This window comes from Anabrus simplex, chromosome 8 (genome assembly GCF_040414725.1).
Source record: "Anabrus simplex isolate iqAnaSimp1 chromosome 8, ASM4041472v1, whole genome shotgun sequence".
Classification (NCBI taxonomy): Eukaryota; Metazoa; Arthropoda; class Insecta; order Orthoptera; family Tettigoniidae; genus Anabrus; species Anabrus simplex.
Window position 1 is genome coordinate 198543958 of NC_090272.1, and position 22816 is coordinate 198566773.

The following is a 22816-nucleotide window of genomic DNA, read 5'->3' on the forward strand; positions in this document are numbered from 1 at the left end:
ATGTGTTGGTGCGACGACCATTACCTAAAATAGATTTTTAAAAAAAGGATTTGCTACCTTAAAATATATCACTGAGTTGTATGCAGTTATTAGGTCGTTGCAGGAACTAATACAATCAAGGATCAACGAATTCATTTAACCTTCATTCTATTGTATGCTAATTGTTTGCAACCAATCTGAGACGTCTATAAAAATGCACTCTAGTATGCATTCTAGTAGTGCAATAACCTGCGAGGAACAATGTCACGTCTAACCTTATCGGTAAGTTCACATCTTGTACTTGATGTTTCTTTCAGTGGTGATTGTTCATCATTATCATCATCAACATCAACCGCATCCATTTGCGTGTTGAGGAAGGACTTTTCTCGCTGGATCTGCTCCCAATCCACTCCTCATTTTCTCAAGTCTTATCCAACTAGATCAAGCCATGTTTTCCTTGGTTTACCCCTGGTTATCTTGTTTTCAACACGAGCGTAGCCATGATCGACCGATGGAGGGTTGTAGTTTCTAAATGATGATGCGACATAATGAAAGTGCTTTTACGTGTGTGCTGCGGGTATGCACGAGTATCATAAGGACATTGATACCAGCAAATTATGTTGATATTCAGATTACAGTACCGGTGCATTACAAAATCTTGCATTAAAATACAGAACAAGGACAATGAGATCAAAGTGAATAGTTTTGTGGCAAATGGTATCTTCAGATTACAATATAAAATCCAACTTTTGAGGCTTCTAAGAAATAGACTGAAGAGATCTGTTGGTTTTACCATTTTGTCACCCTGATATTCAAAAGAGTCATCCCTTTTGAGTCGACTTTCACTTGCTTATTATCTGTTTCTGTTTATATTATTTCTTAAAAATTCCATGGGGCCAGCACCCCCCCCCCCCCCACCCCATTTGGCTGCGAGTCTGGTTTTCAATCACAGTTTCCACCCGTGTTCTCTTCGTGTTTCTGAGTGATTCCAGTCATTTGACATGTTTCTCTCAGTGATTGTTTAAAATGCACCTGTTTTCTTATCATTTAATTCTGGATTTGGTTCTCTCTTGTGTTTCTGAAGTGTTGTTCTTAAATATTCCATTCCACGGCTTGGAAATTACCGGCATATCTGCTGGTTTAGAGTGCAGGTTTCAAGACTATGTGTGATAATTGGTACTAAGAAGTTATTATATATTGTCAGTAAGATTTTATTGGATCCCACGTAATTTTTTTGCTCTTTTTGGTAAAAATGTGCTCCATTGGACTCGACTGGTCCATCTCAGCATCGGACCGATTATCTTCTCTGATTGTTATTTCAAGTAAATCAATGTGGTTATCTTCTTCATCATGTGACATGTCCTCTCAGCACATTGGCAATCTGTTGTGTGTTCATAGCTGTTCTGAACAGAGTAAGTTTTGTCACCCCCAAACCACTGGCTCAAGTTGCCGAGCCACGATGTCTTACTTCTCCCCGGACCACGTTTTCCATTAATTTTCCTTTGGAGTATTACTTGCAGAAAGTGGTATTTCCTATTCCGCATCATGTGACCAAAGTATTCTAGCTTCCTTGTGAGAATTTCTGGTTCTTTGTTCATACGGTGCGAAAACTTCTATATCGGTCAATTTAGCTGTCCAATGTATCTTCAGCATCCTTCGGTACGTCAACATTTCAAATATTTGCAACTTCTTGCGTTTGGTCTCGGTTAGTGTCTATGCCTCTACGCCTTATAACAGAATGCTGAAAACGTACCACTGGAGTAGTCGTGTCCGTAGTGTAACGGGAAGGTCACGGCTTGTCGGAAGTTTTCTAAGACTCTGAAAAGAAGTTCTGGCCTGCTCAATTCGGCATCGGATCTCATGAGCAAGGTCCCAGTCATCATTGATGTGACATCCCAGGTACCGTATTTAAATGTTGCCACTCTTGCGATCTGGTCCTTTGCTTCTGTGAGATTACCTCGAATGCCATCTTCTTTCATACTTATAATCATCCATTTGGTTATCAGCTCTCTTAATAGCAGTCACAGAAAAATGAAATAAATCCCTTTCATCAAAAATAACGATGTTGATGAAGAAAGGTTTTTCCGTACGTTTTGCGAGGAAATATTAATAGTACATTTGTGTGGCTATTGATATCCTGGTGTAGCCTTTATAAGAAGGCCGTGTAAGTATGGGGGAGGATAATATTGTGTGTGGTTTGTGAATTGCAGGGATGTTGAGGACTGCACAAAAACTCAGACCCTGAAACGAGGGAATTAATCATTTTTGTTTATATAGAACAGGCCGCAAAGGAAATCAAAGAGGAATTTGGATAGGTCATCACAATCCAAGGAGAGGAAATCAAATCTCTGAGATTTGCCGATGTTATCGTTATTTTATCTGAGACTGCAGAAGATCTAGAGAAATTTCTGAATGGTATGGAAGGAGTCTTGGATAAGAAGTACAAGATGAAACTAAATAAGTCGAAAACAAAAGTAATGGAGTGCAGTCGAACAAAGTCAGGTAATGCAAGTAATATTAGATTAGGAAATGAAGTCTTAAAGAAAGTAGATTAATATTGTTACTTGGGTAGTAAAATAACTAACGATAGCAAAAGTAAGGAGGACATAAAATGCAGACTAGCACAAGCAAGGAAGAGCTTTCTTAACACTAGAAATTTGCTCACTTCGCACATTGATAGAGGAATTACAGATGTTTTTGAAGATTTTCATCTGGAGCGTGGCATTGTATGGAAGTGAAACATGGACGATAACTAACTCAGAAAGAAAGATAATAGGAGTTTTCGAAATATGGTGTTACAGAAGAATGCTGAAAGTGAGGTGGAGAGATCGAATTACAAATGAATAGGTACTGAATCGAATTGGTGAGGGGAGATCGATTTGGTGAATGTGACGAGAAGAAGAGACATAATGATAGGACACATCTTAAGACACCCAGGTCTTGTTCAGTTAGTTTTTGAGATAAGTGTAAGTGGTAAGAACGCTAGAGGTAGACCAAGGTATGAATATGGCAAACAGATTAGAGCAGATGTAGGATGTAATAGTTACGTAGACATGGAAAGGTTAGCACAGGGTAGGGTGGCATGGAAGGCTGCATCAAACCAGTCTATGGACTGATGACCAAACAACAACATCATTAAAATCTCTCGAGAAGGCGAGAATCGAACACGGGATCCGGGGGACTGAAGGTCGAGGCATTGAGCACAGGCTTCATATAGTTTCTCGACACGACGGAGTTATCTTCTCGTTGGTTACGTGGTCTACGCATGTGATCTTCACTCTGTGATACATTCACGTTTCAAAGGCCTAGGTTCCGTTCATTGACGAGCCTTTTGTGTCCATCCTTGGACATCATCAAGCAGCCCAGGTAACACACAACATTTCACGACACGCAACGAGTTTCGAATACACACACTTCTGCAATGCCGATTCTCGCTATGATTTCTACAACGGGTCAGCTAGAATCCTAGGTACTTGAAATGTAACACCCTGTCAATAGCTTCTCTGCCGAAGATCGTTTTGGTCAGATCTCTGCACATGGTTACGAGGGTATTAATAGATTGTAGTAAGGATGTAAAGGAGAGGGTGTATAAGTCTCTTGTAAGACCCCGAATAGAGTATGGTCCCAGTGTATGGGACCCTCACCAGGATTACTCGTCCGGCTCCATGGATAAAGGGTTAGCGTGCTGGCTTTTGGTCACAGGGGCCCCGGGCTCTATTCCCGGCAGGGTCGGGAATTTTAACCATCATTGGTTAATTTCGCTGGCATGAGGGCTGGGTGTATGTGTCGTCTTCATCATCATTTCATCCTCATATTTCCTTGCAAAACGTACGGAAAAACCTTTCTTCATCAACATCGTTATTTTTCATCGTCATCACGACGCGCAGGTCACCTACGGGTGTCAGATCGAAAGACCTGCACCTGGCGAGCCGAACATGTCCTCGGACACTCCAGGCATTAAAAGCCATACGCCATTACATTACCAGGATTACTCGATTCGAGAACTGGAGACAGTCCAAAGAAATGCAGGTCGAATATTTTCTGGGCGATTTTCGAAAACAAATGGTAGTGTCACGAAAATGTTGCTAAGTTTGGGCTGGGAAGGCTTGGGAGAAAAGAGACTAGCAGCTTCACTATGTGGTATGTTCCGAGCTTTCGGCGGAAAATGGCGTGGAATGACATTAGTAGACGAATAAATTTGAGTGGTGTTTTTACAAGGAGGAAAAATCATACTATGAAGGACAAATTGGGTCAAATATTCGTTAGTAGGAAGGGCCGACTCATTGGATTAATGGTCAGCGTTTAGGTCTTCGGTTCAGAGGGTCCCGGCTTCGATTCCCGGCCGGTTCGGGGATTTTAATCGTGTCCGATTAATTATTCCGGCTCGGGGACTGGGTGTTTGTCACAACACAAGGTCTATATACACAGGCCAGGACACTCCCAAGTAGCCGCCATGTTGGGACTAAGTCTGGGCGTTCCCCATAGTATTTCCGTGTTGGATACAGGCGAGTTTCGGATTTAAATGGATTTTTAAAAAAGCTGTACAATTAGATTTTTGCCTTTGATTACATGTAATTAATAGTTTTACCATAACCTGCGAATGCTAATTTATACACTGAAGAAAATGGAAATTGCAACACCCGAAGGGAGGGGCGATACATTGCTGCAAGTGAACATGCAGGACGAGTGTTCGGTTGTGATTCGATGATTACACTTTCAGGTCCCTCTGACCGCAAGTTTGAACAACAATCAATACAGCATGTGCCCACCACGAGCTTCAATACATTGATGAATTCGTTGAGGCATGGAGTCAATAAGGCCCGGGATCGCTTCCTGAAGAATTGTGGCCCATCCTTGCTGCACTGCACGGGTCAGTTGTTCCAGACTTGTGGGTGGCTGAGGACGGTTGGCCAGTTGTCGACCCATCATGTCCCACACATGCTCAATAGGACTGAGGTCCGGGGATCTGGCGGGCCATTCTAAGGTTGTGATGTCGTGGAGAGCTTCTCTGGAGATGCGTGCAGTGTGAACCCGGGCATTGTCCTGCTGAAACATCCCATTAGCAATGTTCGCCATCATAGGGACAACCACCGGATTGAGTACCCTATCAACGTACCGTCGAGCAGTCATAGTGCCCTCAACAAGAACTAATTGTGATTTCACATTAAAGCCAATAGCTCCCCAGACCGTACTGCTTGTTTTTGGCCCTGTGTGCCTCTCGACAATAAGATCTGGGCGGCCCCTCTCCCCGGTACGTCGGCGCACACGATTCCGGCGATCACTGCGGGCAAGACAGAAGCACGATTCATCACTACAGACGACCCTATGTGATTCGTCAACCCACGTCGATCTTTCTAGACACCAGGCCAGCCTTACACGTCGCTATCGTGGGGTCAATGGAACAGCTTCTGCAGGGACACGGGCTCGTAAGCCAGCTGCACGCAGGCGATTACCAACTGGTTGTTGTGTAACGTGGGGTGCCACAGCTGCTCGAATTTGCGCTGCTGTTGCATGGGGTTCCATCCGGGCCATCCGAATGATGCGGCGATCCTACCTCACAGTTGTCTGTCGCGCTGGGTCTGTGCCAGGTCTACGAGTGTGGGTACCTTCATTTGACCACTGCTGCCATACACGTTGTACCGTAGATGCCTGTCGGCCAACACGTGCAGCGACAGTCCTTGGCGATAATCCAGCCTCACACAGCCCAATTATCCGAGCCCTGTCAAACGGCGACAGTTGTTGATAGCGTGCTCTTCTCTGTCGTCGAGGCATGTTTGACGGGGAACACTTCACTGCACAGACTGCAAGTCAACTACGCTACACCAGAGTCCGTATACTGGAGTTGATTCCTCCGCGACCAATCACGTGGGGACATCCCCAGCTTTTGAAAGGTGTGAAAAAGGGAATCCACGGAAAACCATCCTCAGGACTGCCGACAGTGTGATTCGAACCCACTATCTCCCGAATGCAAACTGACAATTACGTGGCCCAAGACCCGCAGCCGCTTTGTTGGTGATATACATTTTATACAACGGCAATAATAATAATAATAATAATAATAATAATAATAATAATAATAATAATAATAATAATAATAATAATAATAATAATAATAATAATAATAATAATTTGAATAAATTATGCAAATTTTACCGTATTATTTCTTTCATTCTATTTCTTTCTTTCTTTCTTTCTTTCTTTCTTTCTTTCTTTCTTTTTTTCATTCTTTCTTAATCCGTTTGCCGTTCGGGATTGGTTTTCCCCTCGGACTCATTGGGAGAATTCCAACTCTACCACCTCGAAGTTAGTATCCTCGAGCGTGAGACTTTGGGTCGGGGTATACAACTGGGGAGGAGGACCAGTACCTCGTCCAGGCGGCCTCACTTGTTATGCTGAAGAGGGGCCTTATCGGGGGATGGGAAGATTGGAAGGAGTAGACAAGGAAGAGGAAAGAAGCGGCCGTGGTGTTCAGTTAGGTACCAATCCGGTATTTGCCTGGGGGAGAAGTGAAAAACCATGGAAAACCACTTCGAGGATGGCTGAGGTGGGAATCGAACACCCTTTTTACTCATTTGACCTCCAAAGGCTGAATGGACTCCGTTCCGCTCCTCGTACCAATTTTCAAATTTCATAGCAGAGCCGGAAATCGATCCCGGGCCTCCAGGGGTGGCAGCTAATCACACTAACCACTACACCACAAAAGTAAACATAATTAAACTGGGTGATTATTTGTTTTCATCTAGCAAAGGTTGTACTAACTTCACACAGCTGCGAATATTCTGTGGGCTGTCACTTATGACGTCGGCAATTTTGAACCCAATTTGCCCTCCTGTTTTTATCATTCGGGAATCTAAATAACCTAGTCCCTTTACATGAATGACTTCTACAATTTGGAGCGACACAATAACCCACGGCAACTTAATCTCACTCCACTGTATAACACACAGTGGAGGCCTCTGTTCCCAATATGGATGCTGTCGCAAAGAATTCTGGGACCGTGACCAGACCTGTGTATATAGACGTTGTCAAAACAACAACTTCACCACCCACCAAACCAACCCCCCACCCACTCTAACAGATACTGGTTCTGGGCCTGAACACCCAGTTCCCAGCTCATATAACACCACCACACAGACCAAGAACAGACGGCAAAAACCTGCTCCTAAGTCTAGTCCACTCGCCAACACTGTTTCTCGCCCCCGTCCACCCACACATCCACACTTCTCACTAGTCACTATGTGCTATAATTGCCTAAAACTAAACCACACCGCTGCTACATGCACGGAAGCTACCCGCTGCAATAGGTGTGGTGGTCCTCACTGCCACACAGATTGTAAGGTACCGAGGGACCAGGCGAATGATGAGGCAGATGTTGAGGAAAGTAGAAGAGAAGGAAGAGGGAAAGGAGAAGGTGGTAGTGCTTCACGTTGGTACTAACAACGTAAGGCAAGCAGGTATAAGTACCAACATAGTTGGGGATGTGTGGGATCTGGTAAACGCAGCACGGATGAAGTTTAAGGAAGCGGAGATTGTTATCAGTCGAATACCGTGTAGGAAGAATACTGACTGGAAGGTGATTGGGGATTTAAATGAGACTATGGAGTGGGTATGTGGGAAACTGGGAGTGAGATTTCTAGATCCTAATGGGTGAGTAGGAGACAGGGATCTGCGCCCAGATGGCCTTCACTTAAAGCGCAGTGGTACATATAAGTTAGGAAACTTGTTTAGAAGGATTATAGGCAGGTACATTCAGGGAAACGGGGTGGCCTAGGGAGCGGGGTTAAGCGAACAGGGAACTGGAAATCAAGTAGGGATGACATAAAAATGTTAGTGCTCAACTGTAAAAGCATTGTAAACAAAGGAATCGAATTAAGTAATTTAATAGATATATACTTACCAGATATTGTAATAGGAGTTGAATCATGGCTGAGAAATGATATAATGGATGCAGAAATTTTCTCACGGAACTGGAGTGTGTATCATATAGATAGGATAGGAATGGTATGAGGGGGAGTATTCATTCTGGTGAAAGAAGAATTTGTAAGCTACGAAAAGTTAAGGATGAAAAACATGAAATTCTGGGTGTAAAGCTCTTCTCTAAAGATAATAGGCAACTTGATGTCTTCGGAGTATACAGACCGGGAAAGGGTAGCGCTGACGCTGATTCAGAATTATTTGATAAGATAATCAGCTATGTTGGAAATGATATGGAAAGGAATGTGATAGTAGCGGGTGATCTCAATTTACCAAATGTCAATTGGGAACGTAATGCGAACGACAGGAAGCATGAAAAAAAGGCAAATAAGTTAATGTGGGACGGGCAGCTGATTCAGAAAGTGATGGAACCAACTAGAGGGAAGAATATTTTGGATGTGGTGCTGATAAAACCAGATGAGCTCTATAGAGAAACCGAAGTAATAGATGGTATTAGTGATCACGAAGCTGTTTTGTCGTAGTTAAAAATAAATGTGAAAGAAAGGAAGGTATTAAAATTAGGACTATTAGGCAGTACCATATGGCTGATAAAACAGGCATGAGGGAGTTTTTAAAAAGTAAATATGATCACTGGAAAATGGTAAATAAAAATGTAAACAGACTCTGGGATGAGTTTAAAGAAATTATTGAGGAATGTGAAAATAGGTTTGCACCTTTAAAGGTGGTAAGGAATGGTAAGGGTCCACTATATTATAACAGAGAAGTAAAAAGACTAAGAAGGAGGTGCAGGTTGGAAAGAAATAGAAATGGTTATGGAAGTTAGGAGAAATTGAAGGAACCTACTAGGAAATTGAATCTAGCAAAGAAGTCAGCTATGGATAACATGATGGCAAGCATAATTGGTGGTCATACAAATTTTAGTGAAAAATGGAAGGGTGTGTATAGGTACTTTAAGGCAGAAACAGGTTCAAAGAAGGACATTCCAGGAATCATTAATGAACAAAGGGAGTGTGTATGCGAGGATCTTCAAAAGGCAGAAGTATTCAGTCAGCAGTATGTAAATATTGTTTTTTACAAGGATAATCATGCCTTTGCCGGCGAGATGTAGTGTTTACAGTGCATTATATCTTCTGGTGTGGGCTATATCAATTTTGTTACTTTCATTGACCTGTCTCAGTCTCTTCCTTGGCTTTGACAATATGAAAGTGACTGAGGTATGAGTGATGCTAGTAATATCATTGCTTATGCAGCCAGTCCCTGTTATGAATGGTGTGAAAATATCGCTCATAGGGTCGGTTGGTGCATGCATTTCAGTGGGCTTGGCAGACTGATATGTAATAACAACGGCTGGCTCGGTGAGGAAAGCAATGGGAAACTACCTCACTCCTCATTTCCCTAGTATGCCTCTTCAGTGACGCCTGGGCTATTTATGACAGCTGTTGGCAGAGCTGCAGAGGATCAAACCAGCCTTCGGGCTGAATACCCAACATACATACCCGTACAATGGTCAGATAGGGGAGGTGAGTAATACTAAAGAAGTATTAAAATTTACCTATGATAACAATGGCATCTACAGTAAGATACAAAAGTTGAAAACTAGAAAAGCAGCTGGAATTGATAAGATTTCTGGGGATATACTAATGGCAATGGAATGGGATATAGTACCATATCTGAAATACTTATTTGATTATTGTTTGGTTGAAGGAGCTCTACCAAATGAATGGAGAGTTGCTATAGTAGCCCCTGTGTTTAAAGAAAAGGGTGATAGACATAAAGCTGAAAATTACAGGCCAGTCAGTTTGACATGCATTGTATGTAAGCTTTGGGAAAGCATTCTTTCTGATTATATTAGACATGTTTGCGAAATTAATAACTGGTTTGACAGAAGGCAGTTTGGGTTTAGTAAAGGTTATTCCACTGAAGGTCAGCTTGTAGGATTTCAGATAGATATAGCAGATATCCTGGATTCAGGAGGCCAAATGGACTGTATTGCGATTGACCTATCTAAGGCATTTGGTAGGGTAGATCATGGAAGACTACTGGAAAAAATGAGTGCTATTGGACTAGAAAAAATAGTGACTGAATGGGTGGATATATTTCTAGAAAATGGAACTCAGAGAATTACAGTAGGCAAAGCTTTATCTGACCCTGTAATAGTTAAAGGGGGAATTCCTCAAGGCAGTATTATTGGACCTTTATGTTTTCTTATATACACTGACTGACAGAGCAAATGCAACACCAAGAAGGAGTGGTCAGAACGTTATGCCAATTGCAGGGTAGACTGACGTCACTGAGGTATGCTCATGATGTGAAATGCGCCGCTGTGCTGCGCACGTAGCGAACGATAAATGGGACACGGCGTTGGCGAATGGCCCACTTCGTACCGTGATTTCTCAGCCGACAGTCATTGTAGAACGTGTTGTCGTGTGCCACAGGACACGTGTATAGCTAAGAATGCCAGGCCGCCGCCAACGGAGGCATTTCCAGCAGACAGACGACTTTACGAGGGGTATGGTGATCGGGCTGAGAAGGGCAGGTTGGTCGCTTCGTCAAATCGCAGCCGATACCCATAGGGATGTGGCCACGGTGCAGCGCCTGTGGCGAAGATGGTTGGCGCAGGGACATGTGGCACGTGCGAGGGGTCCAGGCGCAGCCCGAGTGACGTCAGCAGGCGAGGATCGGCGCATCCGCCGCCAAGCGGTGGCAGCCCCGCACGCCACGTCAACCGCCATTCTTCAGCATGTGCAAGACACCCTGGCTGTTCCAATATCGACCAGAACAATTTCCCGTCGATTGGTTGAAGGAGGCCTGCACTCCCGGCGTCCGCTCAGAAGACTACCATTGACTCCACAGCATAGACGTGCACGCCTGGCATGGTGCCGGGCTAGAGCGACTTGGATGAGGGAATGGCGGAACGTCGTGTTCTCCGATGAGTCACGCTTCTGTTCTGTCAGTGATAGTCACCGCAGACGAGTGTGGCGTCGGCGTGGAGAAAGGTCAAATCCGGCAGTAACTGTAGAGCGCCCTACCGCTAGACAACGCGGCATCATGCTTTGGGGCGCTATTGCGTATGATTCCACGTCACCTTTAGTCCGTATTCAAGGCACGTTAAATGCCCACCGCTACGTGCAGCATGTGCTGCGGCCGGTGGCATTCCCGTACCTTCAGGGGCTGCCCAATGCTCTGTTTCAGCAGGATAATGCCCGCCCACACACTGCTCGCATCTCCCAACAGGCTCTACGAGGTGTACAGATGCTTCCGTGGCCAGCGTACTCTCCGGATCTCTCACCAATCGAACACGTGTGGGATCTCATTGGACGCCGTTTGCAAACTCTGCCCCAGCCTCGTACGGACGACCAACTGTGGCAAATGGTTGACAGAGAATGGAGAACCATCCCTCAGGACACCATCCGCACTCTTATTGACTCTGTACCTCGACGTGTTTCTGCGTGCATCGCCGCTCGCGGTGGTCCTACATCCTACTGAGTCGATGCCGTGCGCATTGTGTAACCGGCATATCGGTTTGAAATAAACATCAATTATTCATCCGTGCCGTCTCTGTTTTTTCCCCAACTTTCATCCCTTTCGAACCACTCCTCCTCGGTGTTGCATTGTCACTGTCAGTCAGTGTATAAAACGAATTTCACTTACCTCTTTGCTGCAAACGTCGCAGAATATAATTTTTCCATCCGACGTGAAATGGGGAAACTTCTGCAACCTCTGTTTAATTAAGGGTGTCTTGCAAGCTGCCACTTTCGGCATAATGCACACACTGAGTAAACGGACGCACTGAAAGTTTCTCACAGAATGGATTGAAGAGTTTCCTTTCCAGCGGGTCAATGGACACTGTCCCTCACCTCGTGACACACAAACTAAGGAACAAAGGGAGTATTCACAGCGGGAGGTTCTTAAGGACTTCCGGGGAGTGGTAATTGGTTTACAGCTTCACATACTACCGGTATTCAAGGTACTGAAAATCGAGTCGGCAAATATTTAAGTTTCTCCGAATAAATTAAAAGTGTAAGGGGGGTCATACACTAGTCAAGCCATGTTTAGCTACCACTTGATAAAAATATGACTATTTCCTACATTATTTCAAGTAGGACATTGAAAATCAATATGATGATATATAACATCCTAACCTATTGTTTGATATAGTACAAATTAAAATTTAATGTAAAGTAGCCACATTATTAATTAAATTTTGATAAAATTATTTACCATATGATATGACAAAAACATGATAACACTTTAAATATGAGTTTAAAGGTTGTTTTCTTTCTTTTGAATTCAAACTGACAGAATATTATAGAGGATGAACTCTAAGTGCATTAAAATTAATTTGGGATTTTCTTAAAAAATATACATATAATCTTTCATTTTTATGACCTGTTTATATCATTATGTTAAGCCTAAATGTTGTCTCAGTTCCGTTATTTTAGTTCATCCTCTATAGAATTCCTATTTGACCAAGTGTGCAAAGTTTCATTTAGATCAGGCAAATGGTTCTTGTGATATTACGTTTCTTGTTTGAAAAAAATAAGTTTTCAGGAAATCGCATGTAAAAGTTGCCACACACAGTCCTACTCTCCGTTCACCTTAGAAGGCTCCACTGCCATATGTTATATACTCTGTCTGGATGTTCTTGGATTGTTCTTGCAGTCTGAGTCTTCACCTAGTCCTTCTAGCCTCCAAAGTTGACTTTTTTAAGTTTTTCAGCTGAATCTACACGTACCTTGTGAAACTTGCTCAAAGCTTCCACAGTATTCTTCCCAACTTTGATTCCCAATGCCTTTAGTACTTGTAGATTACTGCCAGCTCCATCATTAAAAACTGGCCGCTGCACTGTAGGTTGCTATTTGAACAATTTTATTACCATTGCATGATGTTTTGGGGCAAATGGACCAAACTTTACAGTTGAATGGCTCATTTGCATTTTGGTTTCTCCCTTTTAGACATCTTCTCAGTAATTCTGTTTTGCCAACCCAGATAAATTACTTCCAGTTAATTTCACATTTCCATGACACAATTTGCAGCACAAATGTTCACTTATATTATCCACTAAAGAAGAAAAAAACAATAATCCTATATGACACGCTGTCAGTGTCATTAGCATCACTGACAGGTGACCTAAACTCTGGCCCAAGTTTCCTGGCTGATACACTAGGCCTACTGGTTACGTCAATAATGACATTGCCATTATCACCTCTCTCTCTCTTCATTAGAAAAGCGATTTTCAGCAAATCTCCTCTTTTTCCGTCATGCAACGTTCCCTTTCGTAGGCATTATGATCAAAATTCACAACACAATGTAATAGACGCACGTGGATAGTTTCAAAACAAACCGCCAAGGAGTACACAACATAAACCTTGGAAACAGAAGTTCAAAGCTTTCCACTCTCAAAGACAACTCACTAAACCGCGGATACAGGCATGACCTACGTGTATACTAACCATGCAGCCAGTGCTATAAGAAATTGACGGAAAGAGAAACCACACAACTGTCTGGCGCTGTACATTTGCATCCATTGCTACGTAGCCACGCCCATCACAATGTGCAAGCTATCAGTAAAATGCAAATATCTCTAAAACTATGAGGATTTTTTACAAAAAAAATTCGTATGTATGTTTAGAAAGCGTCAACCTTTCTTATGAGATTTATTTTTTAAAATGGCACTTGTTAGTATAATCTACTGTATGACCCCCCTTTTAAATCGATTTAGGGATAAAATACAGCAATTATAGAATAGGTTCTATCGCGAATTTAGGCATTTTGAGCACTATAGGACCACCGTTTCTAAACTTATAAATACACGAAACACGTAAATATAACTTCATTTTAAGTTATCTCTTATGGAACAAAATAGGTTCTTGGCTAAACTCCGTGGTCTACTAATAAGTGGATTCCCAGATCCTGAAATCAAAAGGGATACAGACACTCTTATTTCCTGTTCCACATAGATTTTCGCTTGATAATTTTCACAGCGAACATCAGAAATCGAATTGCGCACAAATAGCAAGTCACAAATTGAATTCAAATTCACTTATTGTTACCATATTAACCTCCGTCCGCTCACGCAGACTGGCCGCGTCACTGTATTATGTCGCTCATTTCTCGCCAGAGATTTGAGATAGGCCTGAATAAAGAGTAAAAGATGGAAATGGCGTAAGGCTTTTAATGCTGGGAGTGTCCGAGGACAAGTTCGGCTTGCCAAGTGCAGGTCTTTTGAATTGACACCCGTAGGCGGCCCGCACGTCGTAATGATGAAATGATGAAGACGACAAATAGGCCTACACCCGGCTCCCGTGCCAGCGGAATTAACCAATTATGGTTAAAATTCCAGAACTTGCCGCGAATCTAACCCGGGACCCCTGTGACCACACGCCAGCGCGCTAACCATTTAGCCATAGAGCCGAACCATTGCGTACAGTGAAAGACTACCTATTAAAACCTTTGTCGATAGAATGTCAGTTAACTCTTGAAATAGCAACAGCAAGATGCAACCTGAAGCAATGACATTTCAGTCGTCAAGCCAGTCCTTAAGGCCTTTCTTTCCTTTCACATCCTGTAAGAAAATGTCCCAAAGAGGATGATAAAACAAGATAAGAGGGGGTGTGATTTACAGCCGCGCTTGGGGAGGAAGTGTCAACAATTCCAAGAACAGGGACATCTCAGCAACACAGCTCTTCCAGAAAGTGCGAATAGACTAGCAAAAACTGACCTGAAAACAGGAAGGTTGAATGAGTCTATCCAAATATATTTCAGTACCAGATGACGCAATAGTGAACAGCGCAGTCGTCCTCCATTTTGTGGTGAAATCAGTGAGTACGTATTGTAATGTCAGTATAACTTGAGAACGCGACATAATAGCGCGAACTGAGAGTTAAACTTTTTATTATATTTTTGGGTCCACCTTATTACAGACATTCTTATTTCCTTTTCCACATAGATTTTTGCTTCATAATTTTCACAGCGAACATCAGAAATCGAATTGCGCACAAATAGCAAGTCACAGATTGAATTCAAATTCACTTAGTGCTACCATATTAACCGTCGTCCGCTCACGCAGACGGCAGATTGGCCGTATCATTGTATTATGCCGCACATTTCTCGCCAGAAAGTTGAGAAAGGCCTGAGTAAAAAGTAAAAGATGGAAATGGCGTAAGGCTTTTTAGTGCTGGGAGTGTCCGAGGACAAGTTCAGCTCGCCAGGTGCAGGTCTTTTGAATTGACACCCATAGGTATTCAATACATAAAAATTGTTGCATAGATGTAATTACAACATATATTTTTCAATGAAGTTTATTAATTTACTGAGAGTTGTCATTCGTTTTACTATGCGTTATATATTGATGTGTGTAATGTGTATCCAGTGGAATGTTTATAAAGGACGCGGGAAATACGTGACATCTGTCAACCCTGGTGAAACTTCTGAAAAAATTTTGTGAAAATTTCGGAAAGGTTTCAATATCTTAATTTAAAGAAGGTCCAGGGGCGTAACGTTAGGACTGCAGGGCTTGCGGATCCCTTCGTAAAAAAAAAAGTAAATGCGATATACTCTAGCCTAAAGTCATTTTTTCCAACTGCTTTTACGTCGCACCGACACCGATAGGTCTTTTGGCTACGATGGCGCAGGAAAGGGTGAGGAGTTGGAAGGAAGCGGTCATAACCTTAATTAAGGTTCAGCCCCAGTATGTGTCTGGTGTGAAAATGAGAAACCACGGAAAACCATCTTCAGGGATGCCGACAGTGGGGTTCGAATCCACAAGATCACAGCTGCACGCTTCTAACCGCACGGCCACTTGTTCGGTAGCCTAATGTCACTCTGCACCTAAATTGTCTGGGCGGCTTTGTAGAATCAGTCAAAATTATTCTTTTACAATTTGTACATAGAGGAATACCATGGCTGCATCTAGCAGCAGTTTATTGTGTCGAGTGTAACACAGCACAGCCGTAAACAGTCTCTCGTAACACCGTTACACGTTCCACAGAAAAGGCGCTTGTCAATTGCGCGGTTTGGTATTTTTCAAACTTTATTTGAACTGGTTTTTATTTCATTTTATTCGTATATTTTGCTGTGTTGTAATGAAATAAATTATTGTAACCGAGGCTTCGGTATTGGTTACAGATTCGAGTTCTGTAGTTACTGAAAAATTAAACCAATTAAAGTTAAGTACGAACATCTAAATGGTGCATGGTTGGTAGTTTAGCAGCTTAGATGTTAAAACTCGGAGGCGTCAAATAAAGCCTATTAAACATTACTATTTAATAATTTTACATTAATGAATAATCCCTTTGTTCATATAACTCGACAATATATTGCTTTACTTCTACCTGCTGTCATTAAATTTATATTTATTCATAGGTTTTACATTTTATTTGAGGAGGCCCGAATTTTTATTTTGGCAAGCGGGCCCGTATCACATTCGTTACGCCCCTGGGAAGGTCTAAGCCCATCACAAACGAAACAAATCGAAGTACGTCTACTGATCCCTATACGCCAAAAAACACTCAACAGGACATCATCGAGTCGCTGGAGATTGGAACCAGTGTGATAAAACATCACATTATCGTATTTGCTTATTGCTAACGCCATTGTGATGCATTCTACAGCAGCGGTTCGTGACACTTTACTCTGGTGGGGCTGTGCCGTCATCTCTTGCCCCTCCCCAGTCAGTCCAGTTTTCACTGACCAGTACTACGATATTTTTAGCTAAAATATAATATATTATTATTATTACCGATTTTCCATGGCTCATAGAGGAATAGGAAGTGCCGGTGGTAAATGACTGGACAGGGAATCACTTAGAGCAAGAATTTACTTTAACAAAATTGGAAATTTTATTTCTTTCCTTTCTTAACATTCAGAGAGAGAGAGAGAGTAATATCGTGGTATAACAAGAAAGAGTTGACTTATTACTTAAGGATATTCACACTAAATAACGAGCTCGTCAGCTCCAACAATACATTGGAGAAGTCGTTAACATACATGTGAAATAGCGTAATTGCTCCTGACAAGTACACCATATAGAATCTAAGCTTCAACTACAGTACATAGAGGCTAGCCTCAGTCAAGCAGTAAGTGGCTATTTACAATTTCACTTACACTGGTAACCCTTAGGGTAACACCACTCATAGTGTTTATACACAGGTTGCCCCATGGTGCTCTTATCAATTACAAGGACTCACAATCAGGTTAAGTACTGTTCCCCAAGGGAACCTAAACGTAGACACGCGTACACGTAGAACCATAAAGAATATATAGGGCATAATTACCCATACTACAAGGCCTTAAGAATGAAGAAAAAAGGGTTACACAAAATAGGCCATTTACAAGACGCAACAAGGCGAAACACCAGTACTCGTTAACGAACATTCGGGAAAGGACAAGAACCTAAGTGGGCATAAGGCCCAATGATACAGAGGCTAATCCTATACTAAAAAGGGTGATCAAAGGGGGAAAATATAAAGACCGAGACAAGATTTCCAAAATTTAGAGGTTAAAAACCTTCGTCACCCACCTCAAAATTCGAAGAGGAGAGTTCCGTGGGTCACCACTCGTGCTCCCTTACATGAAATATTTTCTCATTAGGGAATATAAATCGTGTCCTACGAATGCACAGAAGGTCCTACATTTCATCCCAAAAAGAAAAGATTCCATACTAGATTTTAAGAAAACTGCTGAAAACTTCCCCTCGAAACACATGTTTAGGTAAATTTTGCCATTACTCGTTAGCGCTGGATCTTCTTCAAGCCGGCCGCGCCCTGCCCACGAGTACCATCAAACCTCCGTCAAGTCGCACTCTCAATAACCACAGCAAATCAGACAAGACGGCTCTAAAGTGCTCTCCTTAAATAGCTCCATGGTTCTAAATTTAAATTAAACTCCCAAGCTCTGATAGGCTAAATTACCATACCCTCCCCCGAGGTGATTGGCTAGAGAACTTAGTTAAAGGCATGTGATAGGTTGATTACATTAGAGGAGGAACCAACTGTAACTTCAGCACTTAAAAAAAAACAATAACCAGAAACGAGGTTTACCAACTACAACAAATGAGATATATTCTTAAGTTGATTTGTGCTTAGCCAAATAGAGATCGCTAAAAATAGATGGCGACCCATCTAACCATTGGATAAGAAAGTTTTTAGAAGGTCCTAAAAGTTCTTGGTCACTGTCATAGATGGCCATAGAGAAGGCGTGCAATTTAAATCGCCGGGGAAGGTGTACCCCTGGTACAATACTAATAATAATCTGAGAACACTGGCTGAATAGAAATCTGCTTCCGAGACAGAACGATCATGTAGCAAAAATCAGGCAATAACACGAAAACGTCGAAAAATGCCTGGGGTTTCAGCCTCATATGTCTCATCGTGGCCCTTGAGTGCTAATTCAAATTGTCCGCGGAACTTAACAGCATAGACTGACTTCCTAAGAATGTATCGTTTCTTCGAAACCTGTTCGTTTGATTGTTTAATTTTAAGTCAGTATGCAATGTCTTGTTGTCATCAGATATCTCTCTACCAAGCATAGAAAATTAAATACTAGCCTTTCATGCGTGTTTCTTGCTCATTTTTCACCTTTTCACCATGTTTAGTTGCTTCATGCCTAAAAGCTCGACTGATGTCATGCATGATAAACGACAATCAATGCCAAACAAGAGTAACAAAAGAACTTATTCCTTATTTCATATCCGCACAGGCTGTCAGCGTGCTTATAACGTGACGGACTGAATTTCCTAGTTTATTAATTCTCGTTCTTATGATGATGATGTCATCCGTTCAGTCGAATCCGACTATCGGCGATTCTATGAATTAAAGCTCTCCAAACTGTCCTGTTCCACACTGCCTCCTTTAGTTGTTCCAAGGAGAGGGTGGTGTCTGTTTTAATGGAACTTAGAACTGTAGGATTCAGCAAGTCCTTTAAAATTCGCATATCTATCCAGGATTTGGAAGCCAATGAAAACGCAAACTGTTGGACTAAAGAAATAATTGTACGCCCCTTTTACTTCCAACTTGGCAGATCATGTAATGGAATGTAGAAGGGATTAACAGTGTTAGGAATTGAGTCTTCCAAATTGTTACCGCAGTTTCGAGACCGCGCGTACACAAATAATAATAAATAGAAGTAATAATAATATTAATAAAAATAATAAATGTTGACATAATAATAATAATAATAATAATAATAATAATAATAAATATAATAACATGGTTGACATAAAATGTAAATAAAGAAATACTTGTAAATAATATAGACACTTAATAATATGAATAAGGAAATACGGTAGTAAAATGACACAGTGGCGGAGAATTCACATCAGAACATGGAAACGTGACGAGTATCTTTTGATATGCAATATTACATCAAATAAAAGGGAACACTTTCAGGCCTAACAATGACTACTAAGAGAGGAGAGTGGAAGGTGCTGGAAGCCCTATAAGGTCCATGGGAACGTATGACGTTATGGAGGAGAAAAGATTTACAATAATACACACAACCGACAAATAATTATTGAGAAAATGAACAAATAAATGAACTGCGGATTAACTGATACTTGAGATACAAAACAAAAGATGTGTAAGGGAAACAATTAAGCTCTTCGGTCATGAATTATTATAGAGTAGTAAGATTAGCAATCAATCAATCAATCAATCAATCAATCAATCAATCAATCAATCAATCAATCAATCAATCAATCAATCAATCAATCAATCAATCACTACTGATCTGCATTTAGGGCAGTCGCCCAGGTGGCAGATTCCTTATCTGTTGTTCTCCTAGCCTTTTCGTAAATGAGCGCAAAGAAATTGGAAAATTATTGAACATTTCCCTTGGTTAGTTATTCCAATCCCTAACTCCCCTTCCTATAAACGAATATTTGCCCTTATTTGTCCTCTTGAATACCAATTTTATCTTCGTATTGTGATCTTTCCTACTTTTTAAGACACCACTCAAACTTATTCGTCTACTGATGTCCTCCCACGCCATCTCTCCTCTGGCAGCTCGGAACATACCATTTAATCGAGCAGCTCGTCTCCTTTCTCCCAAATCTTCCCAGCCCAAAATTTGCAACATTTTTGTAACGCTACTCTTTTGTCTGAAATCACCCAGAACAAACTTTGACATAGATATTGACAATAAAGTTGAATTTACGGAATGAAAGGAGGCAACCTCGAAAGAATCAAAACTTCAATTACGCTATTCAAAAAAGAGTGTTACAGTTACTTACAATCACAACTAGAGTTAGAAAAGAAAGTCTGCTTCCTAAAACAACACGTTGCGGACTATCATAATAGCTAAGTCATAAAAATGCTCTATGTTGGAAAATGTGGAAAACTAGAGGAAACTCCAGCACACAAAATGAAATTCTACATAATTACTGAAGTTACATTAAGTCGGAAAGGTTCGAAACACAAAAATGCATTTAAATAACATAAGGCAATAAATTAGCGCTTACCTTTGCCGGCTGAAACCCATTGCGGGACGGACGCAAAACGCGTCCGCCCGCTGTAGTGATCCAAATTCAAAGACGCGGACAAATTAACTCGCACACGCGAGGAGCCACAAACAGGAAATAGAGTGATTACAAATAACCAATAGCAACACTCCAGTTTGCCACATTCACCGATTAAAAATCCTAATATACTGACCAATAAAACACTTGTACTTTGGTCAATGACAATGATCTAGAATAATCCTTGCTGCTGAATTCGCATCTTAGCAGATATTACAAAACGACAGGAAAGGGCCACTTACACGTGGCACACCCTGCCTCACAAGTCATGTATAAAAATTCCACATCCCTTTCTATACTTTACAAAATAATACAATTTAAATCAGGAAATGCAAAAGAACATAAATCTTCTTCATAGTCCATTTCTTGATAGGCCTAAATATTTACTAATTTTTAAATAAGAAAGCTACATACAATAATTTGCTTTGCATAAACACTTCAGTTCTCTAAATGTTTTTGTTTACCCAACATGATGACAAGACAAAATTAAATGATAACAAGACAAAATTGTCATCATAAGGACTTCTGTTGCTTCACTGATTTCTGTTCATTGCTGTTCAACAACGGCCACATCTCCCCCCCCCCTCCTTTAAACTCGTGCAACGCTTGAAACAATTACGTTTTAACCTTTACTGAGAGGGTTGTGACCACACATCCTAACCGACACTTGACACTAAAACACTTCGTTCACTTCCAGTACGTCCATACAAGTCGAAGAGACACCAGGTGACCACCGGTATCGCTGATTAATGAAGGTGCTGAACACGGCCGATGTCAACGACCTCCACACACGTTCAGTCCCATTGAGGTCACCAGCGAAGCTTCTTTTCAGCTCACTCGAGCCGTGAACTGACTTATAACAGGCAGGGAATGTGGTGCTGTACTGCTGTAAGAATACCAGCCCACTCCATCGTCGAATCTTAGTGGCCAACAGGCACATAACAGCCTCCAAACAGGCACCATCATTTGAAGAAGGACCATGGTATTGCAGCTACTGCAAGAGAAACTAATCGGCAGCAGAAAACAGAAGACATCGGAAACGCCATAGTCTGACCATCCAGAAGAGCTTCTAAATATTATGAAGGGCTGAAGGGTGGATTTTCTGTTTTTCTTCTTTAACTAATAAAATTATGAGCACCAAACGGGTGATTCCACAAGGCTCCTTAGGGAAGTTCGCTCCCACATTAACACATAGATTCCTAAGCCCTCCCAGGCAAGCGCTATTTAAGATTTCAAACGGAAAAGGAACGTTAAAAGACTAAAAAGAATCTGGCGGAGTTTACTCTAGTACCCAAAAATTTTACAGATAATCCCAAGTTATACACCTAAGTGAATATCTAAATATTACCCCAAAACACATACCATTAAAGAATACCTAGTACGGTCACAAACGACCCTCCTAATTACAACTATTATTCTCAATTAAAGTATAAGATCCAGGAAATTGCCAGCCAGCCATTTTTCAAAAGAAAATTTGCTTATAACTAAATAAATTCCTTATAACTTCTAAATTAAGTTACCGTGTGCATTCTTCATGACCAAAAATTAACAAAAACAAAACAAATAAAAGGAAAAATTTAGAATGTTGCAAGTGAACTCAAAACATGGAAATAAGTACTAAATTACATTAGCTTGCAACCACCTTCAATGAAGTGAGGTTAGTAAGTCACTATTCATTTACCATGACATATACTCATGAAATTTTTGCATAGATAAACTCACATTACGTATTACGTGTCACACCAGTCAAATTAAGGGGCAATTAGGCCAGGAATACTAAATCAAAATCACATTACTTTACCAACAGGAACACAAAAATGAAAAACGAAAGCGATGCAAGAGTGCGCATGCAGACATCCAACTCACTGATGTAAGAAATAAAAAGGTACAAGTACAACCTTCATACCAGAGATTACCAGATAACCGCATAACACACAAGACTACCAAGCTTACCTCTCATCCGACATACACACAGACAACATCACCAAAACACAATTGCGACGATCCCTGAATCAGCATAACCAACGAATGGTAAAAGTCACGAACGACCTCAATACTGACTCCCCTCACATCGCAAGAACACAGTACACATATACACACACACAAAAACACCCGTGCGATGACACATCAAGAATTACCCACAATAGAAAAAGGACAGTACATGACCTTAATTACACTTGAACTTATCACACGACAATGAGACTCTTAGGGCCAATATCGTACTCCCAGGAGAGGAATGGCCTCTCAGAACCTTAATCCCTAAGTCTCAGTAGCACACATATGTGCCTTCCCAAGACACCCAAGACAAACACCCAATTATTTACAAAAATGGTAGGACAGATGCGGCATGGCTACCAGAATTTAGAACCTTACTCAGTCGACAGGACC

General features: G+C 41.5%; 1 protein-coding gene across 7 annotated transcripts in view; it reads left to right on the forward strand.

Moving 5' to 3' along the window:
- Window positions 1–210: 210 nt before the first annotated feature.
- LOC136879413 (fatty acyl-CoA reductase 1) overlaps window positions 211–22816 on the forward strand; it is a 143972-nt gene continuing 121366 nt past the window's right edge. For all 7 annotated transcript variants that reach the window (XR_011018636.1, XR_011018635.1, XM_067153230.2 and 4 more), the window contains exon 1: window positions 211–261. Coding sequence is in view for 5 of the 7 variants with exons in the window: in XM_067153230.2 (XP_067009331.2) it covers window positions 241–261 (21 nt within the window). In the remaining 2 variants the exon portion in view is untranslated. The remainder of the gene's footprint in view (window positions 262–22816) is intronic.